This window comes from Gadus morhua, chromosome 1 (assembly GCF_902167405.1).
Source record: "Gadus morhua chromosome 1, gadMor3.0, whole genome shotgun sequence".
NCBI classification, from domain to species: domain Eukaryota; kingdom Metazoa; phylum Chordata; class Actinopteri; order Gadiformes; family Gadidae; genus Gadus; species Gadus morhua.
In genome coordinates this window covers 8,853,238-8,872,901 of record NC_044048.1, presented here as the reverse complement: position 1 = coordinate 8,872,901, position 19,664 = coordinate 8,853,238, and the positions used below count along the sequence as shown (strand labels likewise).

The window sequence follows — 19,664 nt, the reverse complement described above, 5'->3', positions numbered from 1 at the left end:
TCGACATATTGTTTCTTAACGAGATGTGAAAGTGAAGTGTATAAGTCAGTAATCTTGCATTTCAAAAATACTTTATTAACATATTTTACTCAGACACTGAATGCGGGCCCCAGTCCGGTTTGTAAAACCATCATTATGTCAGCGTCTTGTTCTGGGTGTCTGTGGCTAATATTCTGGGACATTACAGATAGGAGGGCCGTTGATCTATGCCCAAAGCTTTCTGACTAGTTCTTGGACTGCTTAAGCACTGGCAACCAAAAGGTTGTTTTAACGTTGATTGGCAGCATAGATCCACTCTCACCATGTTAGGCCATCAAGTGTACTTGTATTTGAGGTTGTTCTTGGACGTATCACATTAATGGATGGATGGATCACAAAGTACTTTAAGCTTTGATGCATATAAGGCAAATGAAGACCATGTCATGATTCATTACATGAACTGAAAAGCAATCAAAAAGTCTTAGAATCTGCTAGGTTTTGAATGTTGAATTGTAAAAATAACTCTAGGGACACTGGTTTGGTCTTAAGGAATGTCTACATGTTTATATATTTACAAAGCTGTGATTACAGTTAAAAAAATGGCACATATATTAAGTTACCCATGCCAAAATAACCTAATTAAGCCGTTTGCCATTAAGAGTAGTACTGTTTAAGGTTGGCGCTCTTGGTTGGAGCTCTGATCAACAAACCAAAACCATTTAATTGCAACATATCATTTGTAATGTCACCAAATACCTAGAAATCCGTCCGTATGACTATGTGAAACAGAATAGATCGTAATTTATCTCATAAGGACTGCATAAGGCATCTATGAAATAGACATGCCCACTGAGCATCAGCCAGTATTGCATTATGTAGAGTATTGTTTTTGGACGTTAAGACACACGTGTCAGAAACACTGCAGTTATGTTATATATAGGCTGATATAATGAAACTAGCCACTATTAGTTAAAAATGTCCCAATATAAGTGTTGTTGTATGCGAATAGATGGAAACAAATCAAAGCAGGCACGGACATGAGATGGAATACCAGCGATGCGTGAAGCATGTGCTTTTAACCAGAGGCTTCCCGTTTACGTTGACTCTAAAGTAGTGTTTTATGTGGACGTGGTTTCCACCAGTAGTTTGCCCTTTGAAAATGCAAGCCCTTAGCCCCTATCTGTAAACAATCAACACAGAAGCGGTTGGCCAGTTGAAAATATATATGTCAAGATTATACACATATAAATAGAAAACACACTCATACAAACAAACAGGAGATGGGGCAGGCCCCTTACGTACACAGGCTGGTGTGTTTGTGAAAGAAGGAACAGAAAGACAGTAAACAAGAGAAGGAAATGTGAGAGCAGAGGGAAATGGAGACAGTAAAAGGCTGATCTGTTAAGGTTTTCAACAAGTGTGTCAGTCTTTCAGTTTGCCGTGGCATGTTATTGGTGTATCCTTATGTAAATACAGTCCACCAAAACCATTGGTATAAAGGTTTCATCTTGTAGGCCCTCCTATGCCGGTCAGGCTCCTCCTCACAGCAGCAGGCACATGCCCCTCTTCTTGCGCTTGCGAACCTGCAGGGCCGCCCGAGTGGCCATCTCAAACACCTCGCGCACACCGTCCTTGGTCTTGGCCGAGCACTCGAGGTAGCCGAAGGCACTGATGCGGTTCGCCATGTCCCGACCCTCCTCTGGCCTCACCGGCTCCTGGGGGATGGGCGGAGATAAATAAACAGGTTTTACTTTTAAGCTAGGGCAGGCTATTTTGAAAAATCTGCCAGAGGAAGCTAGGATTTGAAAGGCTCGACCCTCCCTCTAAAGCCACTCTGCCAAAAACAAGACTAGCTCGCTATAGAAACAATTCCGCCTAGCCTTGGGAGGGTCATGAGCAGAGTGCACACAGGTAGGTGGGTATGTAGGGAAGTAACATGCAGGTCAGGGCTTACAACAGGCCTTCGACAACCATCGAACCGATTTGCTGTTTTTTGTGACACCATTAATGCCAGAGGAAGCCATTACAGTTAATCCAAATCTTGAAACTGAAACTGCCCACATCATAAATGGTGAACTCAAGTTATGCTCCTATGGATTTTGCCAGGGTTCTGCATCTCTCCCTCTCGGCGATCTGACACGTATATTATCGATACATGTTCCAAGATACAAAGAAAATAGACTAACATTTCTAACAATCCAATACACTGTGGTTAAATTCAATTTCAGTTGAGGTTAGATTATATTTTAATCCAGCCCCGTTAACCATGATTTGAGATATTTAAAATGACATTAAATTGCTTATTACTTGAGTCATTGCTGTCCACCGTGAAGGGTTGAGACTAGCACACATGGCTGCTTATATTGCTTCTTATTATTTGGACCTTTCAATACAATGCTGCTTTCGAAGATGAACAGGAGTTGTACCACTGGTATATTGAATTGTTACATTGCAAGTTTTACACAACACTGCACTCGTGTCCAAATTTCCTTCGCTACTTTTGTGTGATCCACTATTTGCGGTTGGTGCATTGTAAATAGTACATTTTGTTTACGCATGAAACATCTTGAATTAGTCAGGTGATAGGAACATTTGGCATGAGAAGGGTGGGTCACGTTCACACGCTGTAGCGGGACAGGAACAATGCGACGGCTATATTTAGACATTGTTTTTTGGCAGCCGTATCGATTGTTAAGAATGTCTCATTAGCTTTAATCTCTGGGTTTGAGACCTTATGTCAATGCTGATTGTTTTGACCGGCTTCTTCAACAGAGATACACACCTGCTTCATCTTGGCCAGCTCTCTGCGTGTGTGGTCATCGTTCCTCAAGTCTTTCTTGTTGCCGACCAGGATGATTGGGACATTGGGGCAGAAATGCTTCACTTCAGGCGTCCATTTTTCGGGTATGTTTTCTGCAAGCCAATAAGGGAAACAAAGTTCTCATGCCGATCCACTCACAGCCTTGGCAGAAGTTTACAGTTCTGTCCTAGAAGGAGAGCTCCGACCGCCTGCCCAACTCCGTCAGAGAAGGACATTGAACGTTTGAGGATGTCAGTCTGGGCTGGCCCACTAGCCGTAAGAAGATGACATGTAGCGATGGAGCTGGAGTTCTAGGGTTGGGGTTAGTCTTGCGTGGCCTTGTCTGAAGGCTGTCGGGAAGTGCCCTGGGCACAGCGGTCCCCAGGGGGGTTAAGATCTTTCGGCGGATCTGACAGGAAAAACCCAGTGCCTAAAGACTTCAGGAAATGTAGTTGGTTAATTATGTACGTTTGTTTTCCCCTTACAGTCTTCAAATCATTGTGACTATTTCTTCGGTGTAATAGAATTCCTAACTCGTCAGTTTGATAAAAAATATAGGTTTCCCTGAGCGAAGACTGCACAACGTTAAACATGGTCTTAAAACCTGGGTGGTGCCATCAGATCACAAAGGCTAATACAAATTCGATTTTCTGCTCTGCACATTAGAATTTTGCCTTTCCATTCAAATAGGCACTTTTGGCCAGTGACCCAATATGCCATTATATAGAAACATCCAAAAGGACAAAGTCTTACCTAAACTGTCGGGACTATCGATGGAGAAGCACATGAGGATAACATCAGTGTCAGGGTAGGAGAGGGGCCTCAGCCGGTCATAGTCCTCTTGGCCTGCTGTGTCCCATAACGCAAGCTCCACCTAAGAAAGAAATGGGAAGAAAATACATTTTCAATTGATGATTAAAAATAGGGAGGGAAATTGAACGAGGGGAGAATAGCAAGCCACTTTGTAAAGAAATGGAGAAGCCGGATTTGGAATAATCCAGTTCTCCTCCAGTTAGCATTGTACCCAGAAACATAGTCAGAGCTGCTGAGGACTTCCCCATCACTTCCGTTACCACTTCTAGCATCTATTTACAACCTCTACACTGGCTCTGTAAAACTGGCTTGCATTTAACCTGGTGGACAAAATCTGAATAGCTTGTGGGTGTGTTTGGACTACCCTTATGGGGACTAACGTTTGATAGCATTCTGAGCAACACACCCCATTTTATCATTGGCTGCAGTCAGCTTCAACATTACCGGACAAGCCAACAAGTCTAGGGATGGGGATCATTAATATTTATTGATATCGATACCATTTTCGATACTCTTTTTTATCTTTCTCGATACCACTATCAATACTTTTCTATTAATTGGTGGAAATACGACACGTTTTTAGTGATGAGGATAATTTTTAGGAAATAAATAATTGTATTTTAAATTAAATATGTAATTCTTAATAAATATTGACAGGAGTAGTCTTAATTATATATACACTAAAATGATTAGAGCACTATACAACTGTATTAGTAATACAGGAACATGAGTAATACAGTATTACTCATGTTTCTCACCGAAAACTCAATTTACCTTTACTTTGTTACATTTGAACGCCTCATGATAACCTAACAGTCATTTTACTGAGCCAACCACAACACATCATCACGCAGCACATCTGAAACTTTATTGACTTTTTAAGATAACTAGCTTGTATGCTGCCGATTACAACACTGATTTCACAATTGGATTACTATGTCTGTGTGTGTGTGCGATTACCGCTCGTACTTTGAGTGGATGATTAAGACGGGCCTGTCTGTGGTGCGACAGGAGAAGGAGGAGACAGAGTCTTTTCAAATCGGAGACAGCCAAAGGTACTGCATTTGGCCTTTATTCGATGCACAATGCTAATGTGCTTGGTCATTGAGGTTGTGTTCTCCCCTTTACAATAAACGATTTCCGCCCTTTTCACCCGTTCAGCCATCCTCGCGAGCGAAGTTAACTGCCAGACTTCACTTGTTTTACTTGTAATACCTGTTTGCTTACAATTCCATTCAAAAACATTGGTGGACACTACGCAGTGATTTAAATGCCGTGACGCGGCTCGAGGGACACATTACGTTACAGGACAAAAAATAATAATAAATGAACGACGGGATTCGATAGTGGTATCGATAAGCCCAAACGTTAATGATTTTCGGGTTTTGAAAAAAGTGGAACCGGGTCCTTGATAGAACCAGGTTTCGATCCCCATCCCTAAACAAGTCCATAGTTTAGGTTAGACCTGCTTGTGGGCCTAACCTGAAGTGGGCTGTGCCAAATCTGAGAAGATTAAAATCAAGACCGTGGCACAGTAGGATTGGGCTAAACTAGCCTACTGTAGATCTTGTTAGTGGTGCTGGCATTGTATTAACAGCGAGTGTCTCTGTGACGCTCCCCTCCAAGAGACAAATTGCAGGTTCTCTGCAATTTGTTTTTAGACATTTTTTTGATACACAAAACAATCTGCCTACTTGTGTTTGTTGGCCTCACTGTAACTGCCAACACGAAGGAGAACCATGAGAACCACTCAGACCTTTTAGAATCAGAAGAATGGCTAATGTTCAGAGAGAGCACCCGATTTGAGCAAAAAGGACAAAAAAGGTTCACAATACAGCTGAGCCAACCATGAATACACCAGTTACTTACATACCAATATCCTGGGTGCTCACAGAAAACAAACTAGTTTTACTCTCTGAAAAGATTAATTACACAGTTCTCAAATCAATTTCTCATAATGAAGTCCTAGAGATGTGGTTGGTTAGACCTGCATAAATGGCGAAAGAATCTGCGGTGCAGCGAGCTGACTTGAATCTCTGCAGCATAGTACAGAAAACAGGAACAGGAAGTGAGGTACAGCTCATGATGAGGGGGTTGGGAGGGAGAGAGGGGTATCCGTGTGCAGGAAACTAGTGACATGAAATTTCCTGTTGGCTTGGGACCTGTGGTTCCCTTACAAACAAAATTTGGCTCTTGTACAACACAATATTGACCACTCAATTTCCTCTCTTTCTCCATCATTCCACTTCTTCCAGCTATCCTTCAAATTATATGCTTCCCGTTTTCTTTCTGCACGTGTTTCAAGGTCTGGGGATTCCCAGATACTTATTTGGTTTGTGGGTGTTTTGACAAAGGCAGGGGGATAGGAAAAGGAAACTGTTCTCTCCTCCTATGTCATTTCTTCCTTTAATGTGATCGAACTAGGGCTGCAACTAACGATTATTTTAATAATCAATTAATCGGTCGATTAATTTTTTCGATTAATCGATGAATCTAATAAAACAGGAAACATTTGTTATTGCCGCATCTTCATTCAAAAACTGAATATTACTTCAAATTCACAGTTCAGGCTGAAGTGTAAAAACACCAGGTTATTGCTCCAACGTCCCGGAACTATTAAAAGTAACATTAAATGATCAAATAAAAAAACATAACTGGGATAACACAAAAAAAACATACAATGTATGATATACATTTATATACAGTATATAAGGGAAGTCCATGGTTAACCGATAAGATCTTTAACAGGTAAATACTAACGGTTAGAAATAAATCAAATCATCTTAATTTCTCTCAGATGACAGGAGATCATTAATTTTGACATTGATACCATTTGAGACTATTTAACGATCCAAGTCTTTATTGATACCACTATTAATACTTTTCTATTATTTTGTTGAAATAGAACTTGTATTATTGCTTTAATTGCTGCTAAGATGATCGTAGCTCAAGATAGGATGTTAAACAGGTCATAATTCCATCTTTACTATCTATTTTATATTGCTGGGAAAACAAGTTTTCGCCAAAATCTCAAATTTCTTTTTTTTTGTGTTGAATTTGAACACATCAATCATATTACTGAGCCAACCTGAACACATCACATTTGACTGTTTGCTACTTTTCTTTAAGCTAACTAGCTCTATATCCTGCCGATTTTAACATGGATTTAAAAAGTGGATTACTATTTTTAACTGACGGGTTGTCCGGTTGTGTGATTACTACCGCTGCTTTGAATGACTGTTGATGTACGCAGTGCCGATTCCGAGCCCGTCTGCACACCGTCTGTAGCAGCAGCAGCTGACTTGTTTTTGGTTGGACTAGACAGATACTGAGTTGAAGGAGTTTTTTTTAACCCAAAGACAGTGAAGGTACAACACTTTTATATAGGCCTACAGTCCAGTTTTAAGATATGACCAAAATACAAGCTGTGGTCGCTCACACTAAAGCTCGCTGTGGGCGTGCATGAACCATGAACCCCACCTGTTGGCGGCTGGCTGTAAACAGTGCCTCGCCTACGAGAGACGTATTAATCGTGCGACTCAACGAATCGATGACCAAAACGCTTTTAGTAATCGATTATATCGATTCGTTGTTGCAGCCCTAGATCGAACAACATTATATTATTTTTACTATTACATTTAATTAGGGGTGTAACGGTACACGTATTTGTACCGAACCGTCTCGGTACAGGCACTTCGGTGCGGTTACAGAGGTGTACCGCGGTACGTAAATGTGGCGTACATAGCGTTAATATGGCGAATGTAAAGGCATGTTTTGCGATGCGGTATTTAAAACGAAGTCGGAGTTCCACCCGGACCGTTTAGCCAAAGTAAACTACTCTGACTCTAATCCGACTCCATAACTACGGAGACCTCTCAGCAGCTCTCCGTTGGGATGTCGGATACGCAATGCAATTCGCCGCCCGATCTATCTTATATGTTGACTACAAACCATGTAAGCAGTGTTGTAAATAAACTTCCAAAGCTTATCAAATCTTATTTGGTGTTTTATTGGCACTTAAGGTGCAAAGTAAACAATGTACAAAGTAATTAAGGTGCAAAGTCAAACCGGAGTCGTGATTTCGGAAATTAATTTGTTAGAGGACCAATCCATGGCTTCGACGGATAGTAATAAATATTGGATGCTCTCCGGCTATGGAGAGGGCTCTCCGTGTCTACGTACAGCACTTTAACATGCACACCCTATGGGCAACGATCGTCGAATTGTCGGAGTCACGTAGAATATCGTATAATGAATATGACTACTGCTTGAGCTGCTCCCCCCGCGACCCGACCCCGGATAAGCGGATGACGATGAGGATGAGGAATATGACTATCGTTATTTTTTACACGGCTCTTCTCAATGCTGTTGAACGCTCCGTTGACTTGCATGAGCCTTCACAACTTCCGGTGGTGAATAGCGTCCTCGGTTGCTCAGCGACGTCAACGTCTTTGGCAGACTATTTCTCTGCTGATCAACACTACGAATGCTGGTAACAAATAAATTGTAAAAAGACACACCGTGTGAAGGAATGCTGGTAACAAATAAATTGTAAAAAGGCACACCGTGTGAAGTTACTTTTTTGACGTGTATAGTTCACCGTCATGCAAGCTGTTCAGTAAAATAAATAAATAAATAGCGATCAGTTTTCGGCACATGTAGGTCTATCTGCCAAAGCCCACGTTGAAATAATTTTGATGTTGAATGTTGATGGCGCAGTTGTTGAAATAAACAGATTGATTTCATACAAATCATAAAAGCCTCTCCCTGTGTCATTGTGTGTGCGTGTATCGGAGGTGCGTGCGTGAGTGGGGGGTTCTTGATTGAATATTATTCGAATACTTCTCAGCGAATATCGAATAGTATTTTTGACAGAAATGCACATCCCTAGCACACGCATTTGTAAAGGCACCATCCAGGTGTGACTATCACTGTTACTGTGGAAAAAAAACGAACTGTGCAAACCCAGCTCACAACACTATTTCAACAACCCCTGTCTGGGAATTCAGAAATGAAAATGCCATAACCAAGTTTATTGGTGTTTTCATTGCAGCTGATCTACGGCCATTCTCCGTTGTTGACAAACAAGCATTTTTTTTTAATTTTCCCCTTAACTATGAACCCGCAACTATGTTGCCCATTGTTAGGAGAAGCAGGCCCATTACACTCAATTGTAGGGGAAAAGTAAAAAAGGACCAATTGGTCTGAATAAAAGTCTTGTCAGAGGCACAACTCGGGAAACAACAGAACCAGGCATGGAATTACCTGTTTGCAGTCCACCTCGATGTCTGCAATGTAGTTCTCAAACACTGTGGGGACGTAGACCTCAGGGAACTGGTCCTTACTGAAGACGATGAGGAGACAGGTCTTACCACACGCTCCGTCCCCCACAATCACCAACTTTTTCCTGATGGCTGCCATCTGAAAATAAATAAAAACAAAAATGAGTAAAACGGTTACGTTTCCTGGTGTATCACCTTTTTAAGGCATACATTTTATTTCAACACCAAAACACAAATTAAAATATAACCCTTCTAGAAAACAATTTCTGATTTCAATTTCTTTCCTCATTTATCTAGATATGTGCGCGTATCGCTGACCACGTTTGCAAGACATCTCAAAAGGAAACACACAAATACCTCATCATGACTTGCCAGAACTGTCCCCATGGCCCAAGGTTGCTTTATCAAAGAGAAGTCTGTTGTTGAATCGCTAATTCACTATAGTCCTCCTTCACATTCACACTTGTTGTTCCATGACAATTTTTTGGTTTGTTATTTTAAGTGTATTTGTATCCTTGAATTCCCTACTTCAAGCAAACAAAATTCTAGTACAAATAGACCATTTCTCAAATATAATACAATCTTGAGCTAGGGTCAATTACATTACTTTATAACTTCACAAGCGCACACACAGCCAACCTCTAAATCAGACCAGGTTGGTTTCATGGTTTCTGGAGAGATCCACCTGTTCACTTTGATAGCATTGGACAAACAATACATAAAATACGCCCTTTAAAGCTTAGAAGAACGAGAACTAGTTGGTTGTTCTTCTGTTTCAATGTAAAAGCCCAGTAAATGACAGACTTCCCCATCCCCACTCGACTGTATCCCATTTTATACGACGGACCAAAAAAACATTCTGAGAAAGCATGGAAAGAGTTTATTCCCCCAAGGAGATGGAAACAATGCAACGCAATTTATGTAACACACACACTGTCTTGCATAATATTTGCCTGCACCACGTGCTGTTAAGTAAAGGACAAAGTTCTCATTCCTCCGCTTGCCTAACACACACACACACACACACACACACACACACACACACACACACACACACACACACACACACACACACACACACACACACACACACACACACACACACTTTCTCTAAGGCAGGACCTGGTGAACTCCTACTGATCAGACATTAATCAGGGCTAATGTTAGCCAATTGTGCCTGTGGTGGAAATATCATGGTAGGAAGTTTAAAGGATGTCTGTATCAACCACGTATCACAATAATCTATTCTGTTGAATATTTATATAGGTACAGGTAAAAAAGAAAAATGTAATTAACTGACAATTTATGTATTTTCATTGCCCTAACAAAATCACTTCCAAGTGGATCGGGTCACCATTTGACACAAGGGATGAAGGGTCGATGGACATTTTAAAAGAAGCAAATACCAAGTACTTCATATTAAACACTGAATCCATTTACATGTTAATGGCTGATCTGTGTGACCCACTATTTAAAAAGGCAGCCCGACTGTGAGAGGGCATACAAACAGCCTTCTTGGGGACATGACTTTCAAATGTGAAGCAAATATCCATTTGTAGCAGGTTGAAAACCTGATTGGAGAACAAATGACCACATGACACATAAGATAATAGGGGAAGCGGAATATAAACTAAACTACATTGGTTATTTCAGATTAGTCACAGCAGCTAACCATGTGATAATTCTCAGTAAAAAAGGTTCATTGAAAGGTCACAAGGAAACCACAAACCATCATCCCGAGGGCAAATTCAGCGATATGGGACTTGAAGAATGTCTCACACACACAGACACAATTTATTTACGCTATTTGCCAGATACGTCTTAATATGTGGTCTTTCAAAAAGTGAAATTAGAAGCTTTAACAGCACAGTTTTCCTTCCCATTGGTACATAATGATGACAGCACTTGAACCTGGATAACAACGTGGCGCAATCAGACAGTGAAATGGTGCCTGAAGATAACGTGAAACCCAACTGAACGACGAGGAAAAAGACCTCACTGACCCAACCTTATTCCTTCAGTTGGAAGTTCTCCAGGGATGGGGCTGCTCTTTCCTGTTGTCTTAGAAAGATTTGCAGCTGCTGACCGGTGTAGATACATCAAGGAGGGGGAAGCAGCCAACCAAAACAGAGAAGCCAGAAATCTGAAGTAGGGCAGAGCCAGGGAGACTCCCCGGACCGATTCATCACGTTGCTTAGCTTAGCTCGCAGAAGAGAAGCCGCGAGGAAATATCAAGAGATTTATCTAAAGCTTTCGCTGCGGTTCACAGACAGAATGGGAGATGGAAAGGCAGATTTAGAAGACGAGATAATCAGAGCATGTGAAGCAAAAGTAAAATCAATGCGAGAGATGCATTAGTCGAGAAAACTGATTTATATTCCATCATACTCGAATAATTAAGTGATTGAATTAGTCAAGGGGTGACTTCAAGAGGAAGACTGAGCGACATGACAGCTTCAACAACATAATCATTAAAACATTCTAAACTTTTTTTAACCTCTCATCTAACTATCAATCCATTTTATGACAACACAACCAGGCCACACAACAGACAAACGCATGCCACATTAACACGGCTAAAACACAGGCTACACAACAGACCCAAACAGGCTAGACGACAGACGCAGGCAGAGACACACACACTTAAATCGCCTGTTCCATCTGTGCAAATGACATACAAGGGCGGACCCTGTGGCGTAGCCGTCCACACGAGTTGTTGGGGAAACGCCAAAATATATTAATGACTCAGTGTCTTCGAACCAGTGAAAAAGTGTTGGTGGCAGCTTTCCCTTTCATTTTGTGGTTCTAAAATAATCAGATTTAGACTGCATGTGTTACACTTTGTTGTCATTACCCTCTGACTTTACAGATTATTTTCCATACATTGATTCATGAAATGATTGGGTGTTCAGAAAACCACATTACCAGATTGAAACGTATAGGCCGACATAGGACTTGGGGAGTTCCCTTTCTTACAATTGAATCTGCTTCACAAAACAAATGGACACACATTCAACTCTCAACAGTAACATGACTAAGGATGGCAAGAAAACATTCTCTGTGTATTTGTTATGGGAGATTTGTATCGTGACCCGATACAGAAAGATACATCATCCAGGAAATTTAAGGGCCACAGTGTGTCTCCCCGATCATCGAGTCACGATAGAACGATGAAAATGCAGATTTGATACTCTTTAAGGAATAGATCAATAGACGACTGAAGATCATTTCAACAGATCACATTGTATTTGGTTTCCGTAGTATTGGAGACTTGTTCCCACACAAACACACTCTACGTGTGAAATGCTTGGTTAGCACTCAGCTGTTCCGATACAATGACATCATCCATACAGTGCGTCTCCTCTCGTAGTGCGCCCAGACCCAGACGAACGGGGAGTGGTAGAGGCACGAGAACAATCTTGATTCATGCACATGTGATCGCCTCAGTCACTATGGGCATGTTGTAAGATTTGCACTTGTTCTACAATGCACTGTTTGACCTCTTTAGCCCTTCATTTTTGTTATTTCTCTCTTTTCGTTTATTATTTCATTTTATTGTATGACGATGTTTTTATGTGAAGCACCTCGAGTCTGCCTCGTGTATGAAAAGTGCTATATAAATAAAGTTGGCTTGCCTACAATGTAGAAAAAGAAGGCGTGGTCGAGTTGAGGAGTAGCAGCAAAATCAAAAACATTCACAAATACTTTATGGGGTGGTAAAACCCGAAAGTTGTGGGCATGGACACCGTTTTGGGCAGATGTTTTGGTGGTACTATGCCATACATTCCAACAACACGCAACGAGGCGTGAAGGCTGATCGCTTGTCATGGAGAAGCCGAACAAGGAAGGGTGTGGTGGGGGAGAGAAAGGAATGTCCCCGGGACAGAGAACTGTTAAACCCGATAGACAATGAATGACGTGATCACTCTGAGGGATACCGCACGATACATTCACGAATAAACGTAGATTTAGCAGTGATGTTCCCTCTCCTCGTATTTCAAAGTGACTGGTTGGTCGAAACCTCAGGGATGATCGATCCTAAACGGGCCTAACAGGTTCACGTAAAGAATGCGTCTCCAAACAAACAACACATTCGACGTATGATCCTGGTTAAGGGATACCGAGGTATTATAAGACGATACCTCGGTTTAACAGGGGAACAAACAGGAATGGTCACAAAACACCTAACGTTACTTGATTAGATGAAAAACGTGTACATTGTCGGAATGCAAGCGACACTGTGTATCTCGGTCTGATGGAGGAACCTGTGAATAGTTCTTGATACTTTTCCGCAAAATCATACAACATGTCGCGCAGCGCTCACTGGGAATGGCGCGAGACACGCGAACGTTTGCGCGAGACATGCGAATGTTACAAGTTTAAACACGGAAATCTGTCGAGGAGCAGCGACGCTTCTACCCCTCTCCAGCCAACACCTAGCTACTACTTTTATCCCCGCAACTTGTTTAGTAAACTGGAATATAAGGCGACACGCGGAAAGGTTATCGACCCAAGTGAGAGATCCTTACCTTTATTATATGTTTTTCAAATTCCCGTGAACTCTGGACTTGCCACTCCTACGCTGTTAGCCTCCTTATTGCAGCTCTAATCACGTTGTAGGAGCTAATACTAGCTGTAGCCAAAGAGGAAGGAAGCTGACTGGCAGCACGGAGAAGACCCGCCCATAATCTGCGGGAACATTTGAGAGTCTTGAGCTTGAGCTTGTGATTGGCTAAGAGGAGGTTTCAACCGTTAGAAATGTTGGGGACCCTACCTCTCGACCGTTAGAAAATAGTGACATCATTCTAGAGAGAGCCAACAACGTGGGTGGCAAGATACATTTTCTGGGGCATATCTCAAATGTATTATTTTTTGGGATTTGAAGCAACTTCCAAATGTGTTCAATACATTTTCTCTGATGGTAGAGACTTCTCAAAATATATCCCTCAATGCTTCATAGATGTGGTAGAAATATAGGCTTTTGCTGATTTTCTCGTTGTTTAACCAGATTTTGTAACACTGGTAATCACAATTCTATTTTGGCCACAAGGTTATGAATGGGCAATAATCGAAGAACTTGTGAGCACATCACCGTTTTATATGGAAGTATTTATTGGAGTTTATTTTGCTCAACCCATAAAAGGGGATTCAGGTTTTGTGAACCGTGATCCAGATAATTGGTGGTTGATCTTTGTGAAATGTAATCCACACAGATGTTTCACGATCCACAAAAATAATGTTTTGCTTGGGTCCTGTAGAAGTAACTCACAGAAGAAGATAAGGTTATGTGTACCGTGTTCAGTGGCGGTTCTGGGCAAGGGGAAACCAACACGTGGGGGGCGCCACGAGGAGTTAAAAAATGAATTAACAGCCATTCGCTGCTAAATCTGAATACGTTTCATGACCACTGAATGATATGCCACAGGTTAGCAATCATTGTAAGGAAAGTTGTAGAGTATAATTGATGCATGCCACCTTTGAGACCTGAGTTTGATACCCAACTGAAGCATGTATGCAGCCTGCGATCACGATTTCAAGATATGTTTTTAATAAAAAAAATATTAATTGCACTCATTTACCCGATAGAGCAGGAAATGCAACAAAAATCTGGTTTAGACAACAGAAAGTGAAGGCTCCTTTTTTTAGCCTACATGCAACAGCTTCACGAATCAGACACGGAACATAAAAACATCAAACTTCCGTCTCTTGTCTTCTCTTACTGACTCAACCTTGAACAAGTATTTCTCTGTGTGCAAGATGAGAGAGGGAGGTATGCTTCATAGGATGTAAGCAACACTCAGTCTACATGTTCAGGCTGAAGCGGGGAATGGAGACATATTAGAATGTCCCCTCTGAAGTGAAGAACCTTTCTGAAGGGTAACTTGAAGCAGGAATTTCTGAGGTGTTTCCTTGTGTGGGATTTTCCAATAATAACGGTGAGGCAACTAAAATGTCAAATATAAAGGTCATTTAACCTTGATAATTGGTCACGACCTTATATGGATCAGAGATCAGGGAACATAATTAGCACACTTCTTATGATGGATAGATGTGTTATACATAACTAAGACAACAATGGCAACGAAACAAAACTTTGATACTTTGATAGATTTGTTTGACCCATTATGATTTGGCCCTGTCTTAAAGGAATGCCGATGTTCCCGTTTGCTATGATGTTCCGTTTGTAAACTTCTGCTGCTCAAAAATGTGCTTCCCTTGTTTCAGATTAAGATCAAAATTTGCTTACATTTTACCATAGATTTGGCAAATAAACTCCACTCCAAAAGTCACTGCAATTTTCCAGTCACTTTTTCGCATGCACAATATGAATTATCTAAATCTGACATCGAAATCAAAATCTTTTATCAAAATCTAAATCCTAAATCTTCATGCTAAAAAGAATATCTAATCCCAATATACAACAGAATGATGAACCTATAGTGATTAGTTCTGCCTCCTAACAAGTCATATTTTGGGGAGAAATACGTGCACAGATGGTTGACTGATGCTAACGTGGTTTGAGATGAAGTCACTGTCTCTGTAGATTGGACCTGCATAGCTGATGTTACTCATGCTGCAACCGCATGTCGATATAGCTAAATCAAAAGAATTCGCCATTTTGCCAGATTGATGGCAGTATGTAAATTAGCAGGAACTGCTGTTATTCAAAACAAATCCAAAATACAGGCAAAAGATCCTGCTAATTCTCATTGAAAAGAAGGTTCACGCTAGGTTTCCACTACTACTTGAGGACGATCAGGAGAGAGAAATAATGTCTCTACTGGAATACCTTTTTTTTGTTTCCTCATGTAGCTAACCTACTGTGAAGAAAAACTAAGATTGCTCAGAGTTTTAACATTGTCCAAAACAATTAGGCTAAACAAGCTATGTAACATATCAACATTTTTAGATAATCAAATTGGGAATTGTTACATGTAAGGAGCACAATATTAACATTCATTATAGGCTCAACCACAATATTTAAATCAATATTCAATTGAGTGAGACAATACATTTGGATTTGTTTAAACCTCATTTATTATACTCATTATTTGCTGCTTAATGGGAAATGAGTTGATCTTGTAGAATTTCATTTAAAGCAGCTGATTTCCCTTATTTCGTCAAAGTCCCTATCATAGTCCGTAACTCTTTTAAACTGATTTAATTGTATTATTGATTGAGTATTTCAACGTGGAGGCCAGGGATCCCCATTTACTTTTCATAGTGGGCCACTTTTAAAATAAATCCACTTGGAAACAATGGGCCACTCAACCTCCAGCCCCCTTGGCCTTTGAGCCACCAAACCAATCATCTTTAAAACTCAACCCTTGAGGCAGGCCTTCGTGTAGTCTTTTTTTTAATGCACTCAGTTGTATGCGCTTTGAGATCGGACAAACGAAAAGTGATTTGCACATAAAATGTATTATAATACTATTATTTACATATTGGTTATCGGATCATCTTCCTTAGCAGGATAATAGCAACCCGAAAAGGCTTATCATCAAAAAACGCAGAGAAAGAAAGCTGTTCGAGATCAGTTCTATCACAGGACTCGTCGATGGCTAGTGACATTAGGGTGCGTCCCATTTCTACCCCTTACCCCTCCCCCTTACCCCTCCCCCTTGGTTTGAAGGGGTAAGGGTGTCCCAATTCTCATTTTGGTTAAGGGGTAGGGCGAAGACAAAAGGCTACGTAGCCCTTGAAACGAAGCGAAAACGTAGCTTGAAACAAAGCTATCCAAGGACCACACTTCAAAGGGAGGGCTTCGAGGAAAATCCGGCCGAAAATGCATTTTTACTAGTTGTTATCATTCGGACCCATGATGTAAAGTTGACTGTATATTCAGCTCGAAGTCATACACGGACAATGCGATCTCTGAGCTCGATATAAAACATGACATAACGGTAAATAACCGTTGAACTATACAAGATTTTAGCGCTCTCTAGTGGCCAACCGAAATCGCCAAATAAACAAACAGCAGCGATGGTTCAAGCGAAGGACACGCACAAATGTAAGTATTTTCAGCACTTTAATTACGGCAGACTGGTGTAATAATACTATTTTCGAGCGGTTTTTAATTGTGAAGTTAGTTTTGAATCACTAGTCAAGTTTGTTTTGATTCACTAGTCAAGTTTGTTTTCAATCACTAGAAGCCGATGCTAATGTGTTCCGCTATCGCTATTTGTTGAGATAGATATCCGATAACCCTTGACATGACATGTTAAGGTTTCAAGTAACATTTGTGTGCAGTGGATATGCTTACTACTACTACTACTACTACTTGGTTGATTATACCGGCGCACTGCTTTGATATCGGTAAAGCTGCCACCTAGGCTACGTCGCTCGCCTGTCAAACTGAAGATTTCCTTTCCACCTTTACCTCAGGGACACCACAGGAGACCAGACGGCTCATTAATTTCAGGGGGACCAGGGACAATGAGTTCCTAAAATCGGAAATGATCGCTAGAAAACAGTGGGAGTGAGTCTTACGTTGTTCAATCTTTTCATTCTTGCGTCTGTTTTCTACTTTGGTATTTCTGTGTTGAGCTCAATAGCCCACTGAATGTCTGTGTCATTATACCAATTGCCTAATGAATGTATCAACCAAACGAGACCATTGTTTTTGTTGTAATTTAGTATTTTGGGGTGTGTGTGTGTGTGTGTGTGTGTGTGTGTGTGTGTGTGTGTGTGTGTGTGTGTGTGTGTGTGTGTGTGTGTGTAGCCGAGCTAAATTTAATTTGATTTTGTTTTATTTTTTATCATTGTTCATACCTTTTTTTTATGTGAACTCCACCAAATATTGGTTCCTAAGTAAGTGGGTTTCGTTGTTCCCTATGGCATGCCTTTTGTTTCCCTGGGGAGTGGTTTGGCGTTGCACCTGTGTGTACCTGTGTGTACCTGTGTGTATGTGCAATGACAACAAATAAAATCCTATCCTATCCTATCCTATGGAAATGTTTTGATATGTTGAGGGGAGTGTCTTATGTCTGCATTTATTTGAAAGAGCATATGCACAGAAAAGCAGACGGACGGAGTTACAATGGAGATCCAGCGAGTTTTTAAAGCCATGTGACGCGTCGCATCACATAGGGAAGTTAACGCCAGCATTTCTGACGTTTTTATCCACTAATTCATTATGTTATGTGAGGCAACGCAACGCAACGTATGCTTGATCTGAAACATGCCTACTCGTGGCTTCTGTTGACATAGCAGTCAGCGACGATGAAGCCACGTAATGGAGGGGCGTCCCATTTCTTAGGGGAACGTTTTACCCCTCTGTATTGAGGGGCAAGGGGAAGGGGTAAGGGGGAGGGGTAAGGGGAAGGGGTAAGGGGAAGGGGGAAGGGCTAGAAATGGGATTGGGCCTAAATCTGCTCTTTTGAGATCGGCAAAGAGAGATGAAAAGCAATCCTCCGCTAAAACGTTGACAATTTTTATTGCGCTATTACTAGACAATGGTAGTTGCTTGATTAACTCTTCAAAGATTTTCTTGTTTTTCATCGGGCCTGAGCACTTCGTCCAGCATTTCCAGCACAAGACCTCAAACCTGAACGTCATCGTTCGTTCAACCTTGTTAAACGATATCGCTTGTAAACAGAGTAAGCAGGCTGGTTTAGCTATGTCATGTACGGGTAGAATTAATAAATATTGTTGGGTCCGATCTGTTTTAAATATCCTATTTTCATTGTCAACTTTCCTTTTTTTGGTATAGCCAGTGTTCTCTTGTTGTTTTCTCCCACTTTAGATTAAATTCAATAGTGTTGCTGATATTATTTGGCGATCGCGGGAGGGTGGCGGGATTAGGAAATGCGTTGTTGAATTAGTTTAGAATTAATTTAAGTTTATTTTCCATGTTGATTAAAGGTTGGGTACGGAATTCGCTTTTTTGGCCATTTTTGCAAAATTACTTGAAATCCTTTTCATAACCCGCTTACAGCCACTGAGTCAGAAGTCCTGACATGAAAATTAAACTTGTCAATCATCTGTGGAACGGGCAGGGCTCGAAAAACTCCAGCCAATCATTTCCATTGCCACCGAGTTGCATTGGACAGTAAGTACGTCAATCAAACGGTCGTACTGCACTCCCCCTCCCCCGCGCCCCGCGCGCGACCCCTTCGTGCAGTACTCGTGACCCAGAGCTCGTGACCCAGAGCAAGCTCCTGTTTTGTTATCCTGCGGTAGCTACTGGAACTAGTTAATCCACATTTGGACCTAGCAGTAGAAGACAATTTCCATGGCAGACAAGACGCCACCATCCCCACCACCACCACCACCACCACCACCAGCAAAGAGAAGGAAAACTCTTTTTCAGAGAGTAATTGATAATAAAAACGCTGAAAGAGAAAAACTGAAATCAAGAATAATCCTAGGCGCTGCTTTCGAACGTTGGCGGCAACTGAAGGACGAGAAGGGTCTAAAAACCGATGCTTGTGTGGCGGTTGACCTAGTTTCAAAGTTTATACCGTTTATACTCGGTAATACCGGTGTTGAGACGAGTGTATTACTCGGTGTGAAAATGTCCACACTGCGGCAACCCTAGTGAAAACCAGGACTTCCAATACAATTGTATGAAACAAACATACATTTTCTAAAAATAGTAATGATTTATGTGACCGTTTAATGTTTATAACATCTGGTGCAACCATAGCCGCGAGAACGTATTCTCAGCAGGGGGTGCTGGAAAAAAAAACCCGGCCTGCCCTAGACTCGCAACTCGTCACATTGATAAAAAAGATATATAGCAGCGCAGCTCAATTACACCAGTGCATGCGCACACAGTTGAAAATCGA

At 41.2% G+C, this 19,664-nt stretch overlaps 1 protein-coding gene and 1 long non-coding RNA gene across 2 annotated transcripts; one reads left to right on the top strand and one right to left on the bottom strand.

Moving 5' to 3' along the window:
• Positions 1-54: 54 nt before the first annotated feature.
• Positions 55-13,569, bottom strand: LOC115553663 (rho-related GTP-binding protein RhoA-D). Its single transcript, XM_030370124.1, has 5 exons — positions 13,404-13,569; positions 8,858-9,013; positions 3,533-3,653; positions 2,762-2,892; positions 55-1,694 (listed from the first exon to the last, which is right to left on the bottom strand). Exons 2-5 carry the CDS (start codon positions 9,011-9,013, stop codon positions 1,521-1,523), a joined length of 582 nt encoding a protein of 193 aa, XP_030225984.1. The 5' UTR covers positions 13,404-13,569; the 3' UTR covers positions 55-1,520.
• Positions 13,570-16,429: 2,860 nt separating this feature from the next.
• On the top strand, positions 16,430-17,479 carry LOC115552227 (uncharacterized). The gene is made up of 2 exons (XR_003978287.1): positions 16,430-16,885; positions 17,260-17,479. It is a non-coding gene; the product is annotated as an uncharacterized LOC115552227 (long non-coding RNA).
• Positions 17,480-19,664: the final 2,185 nt, after the last annotated feature.

Bases quoted from the DNA above. Each gene is read 5' to 3' on its own strand.
- LOC115553663 (XM_030370124.1), bottom strand. From the start codon at position 9,013: ATGGCAGCCATCAGGAAAAAGTTGGTGATTGTGGGGGACGGAGCGTGT. The intron at 3,654-8,857 runs GTAATTCCATGC...TTTCTTTCTTAG, and splicing joins TCGAGGTGGACTGCAAACAG to GTGGAGCTTGCGTTATGGGA. The intron at 1,695-2,761 runs GTGTGTATCTCT...CCCATCCCCCAG, and splicing joins AGCTGGCCAAGATGAAGCAG to GAGCCGGTGAGGCCAGAGGA.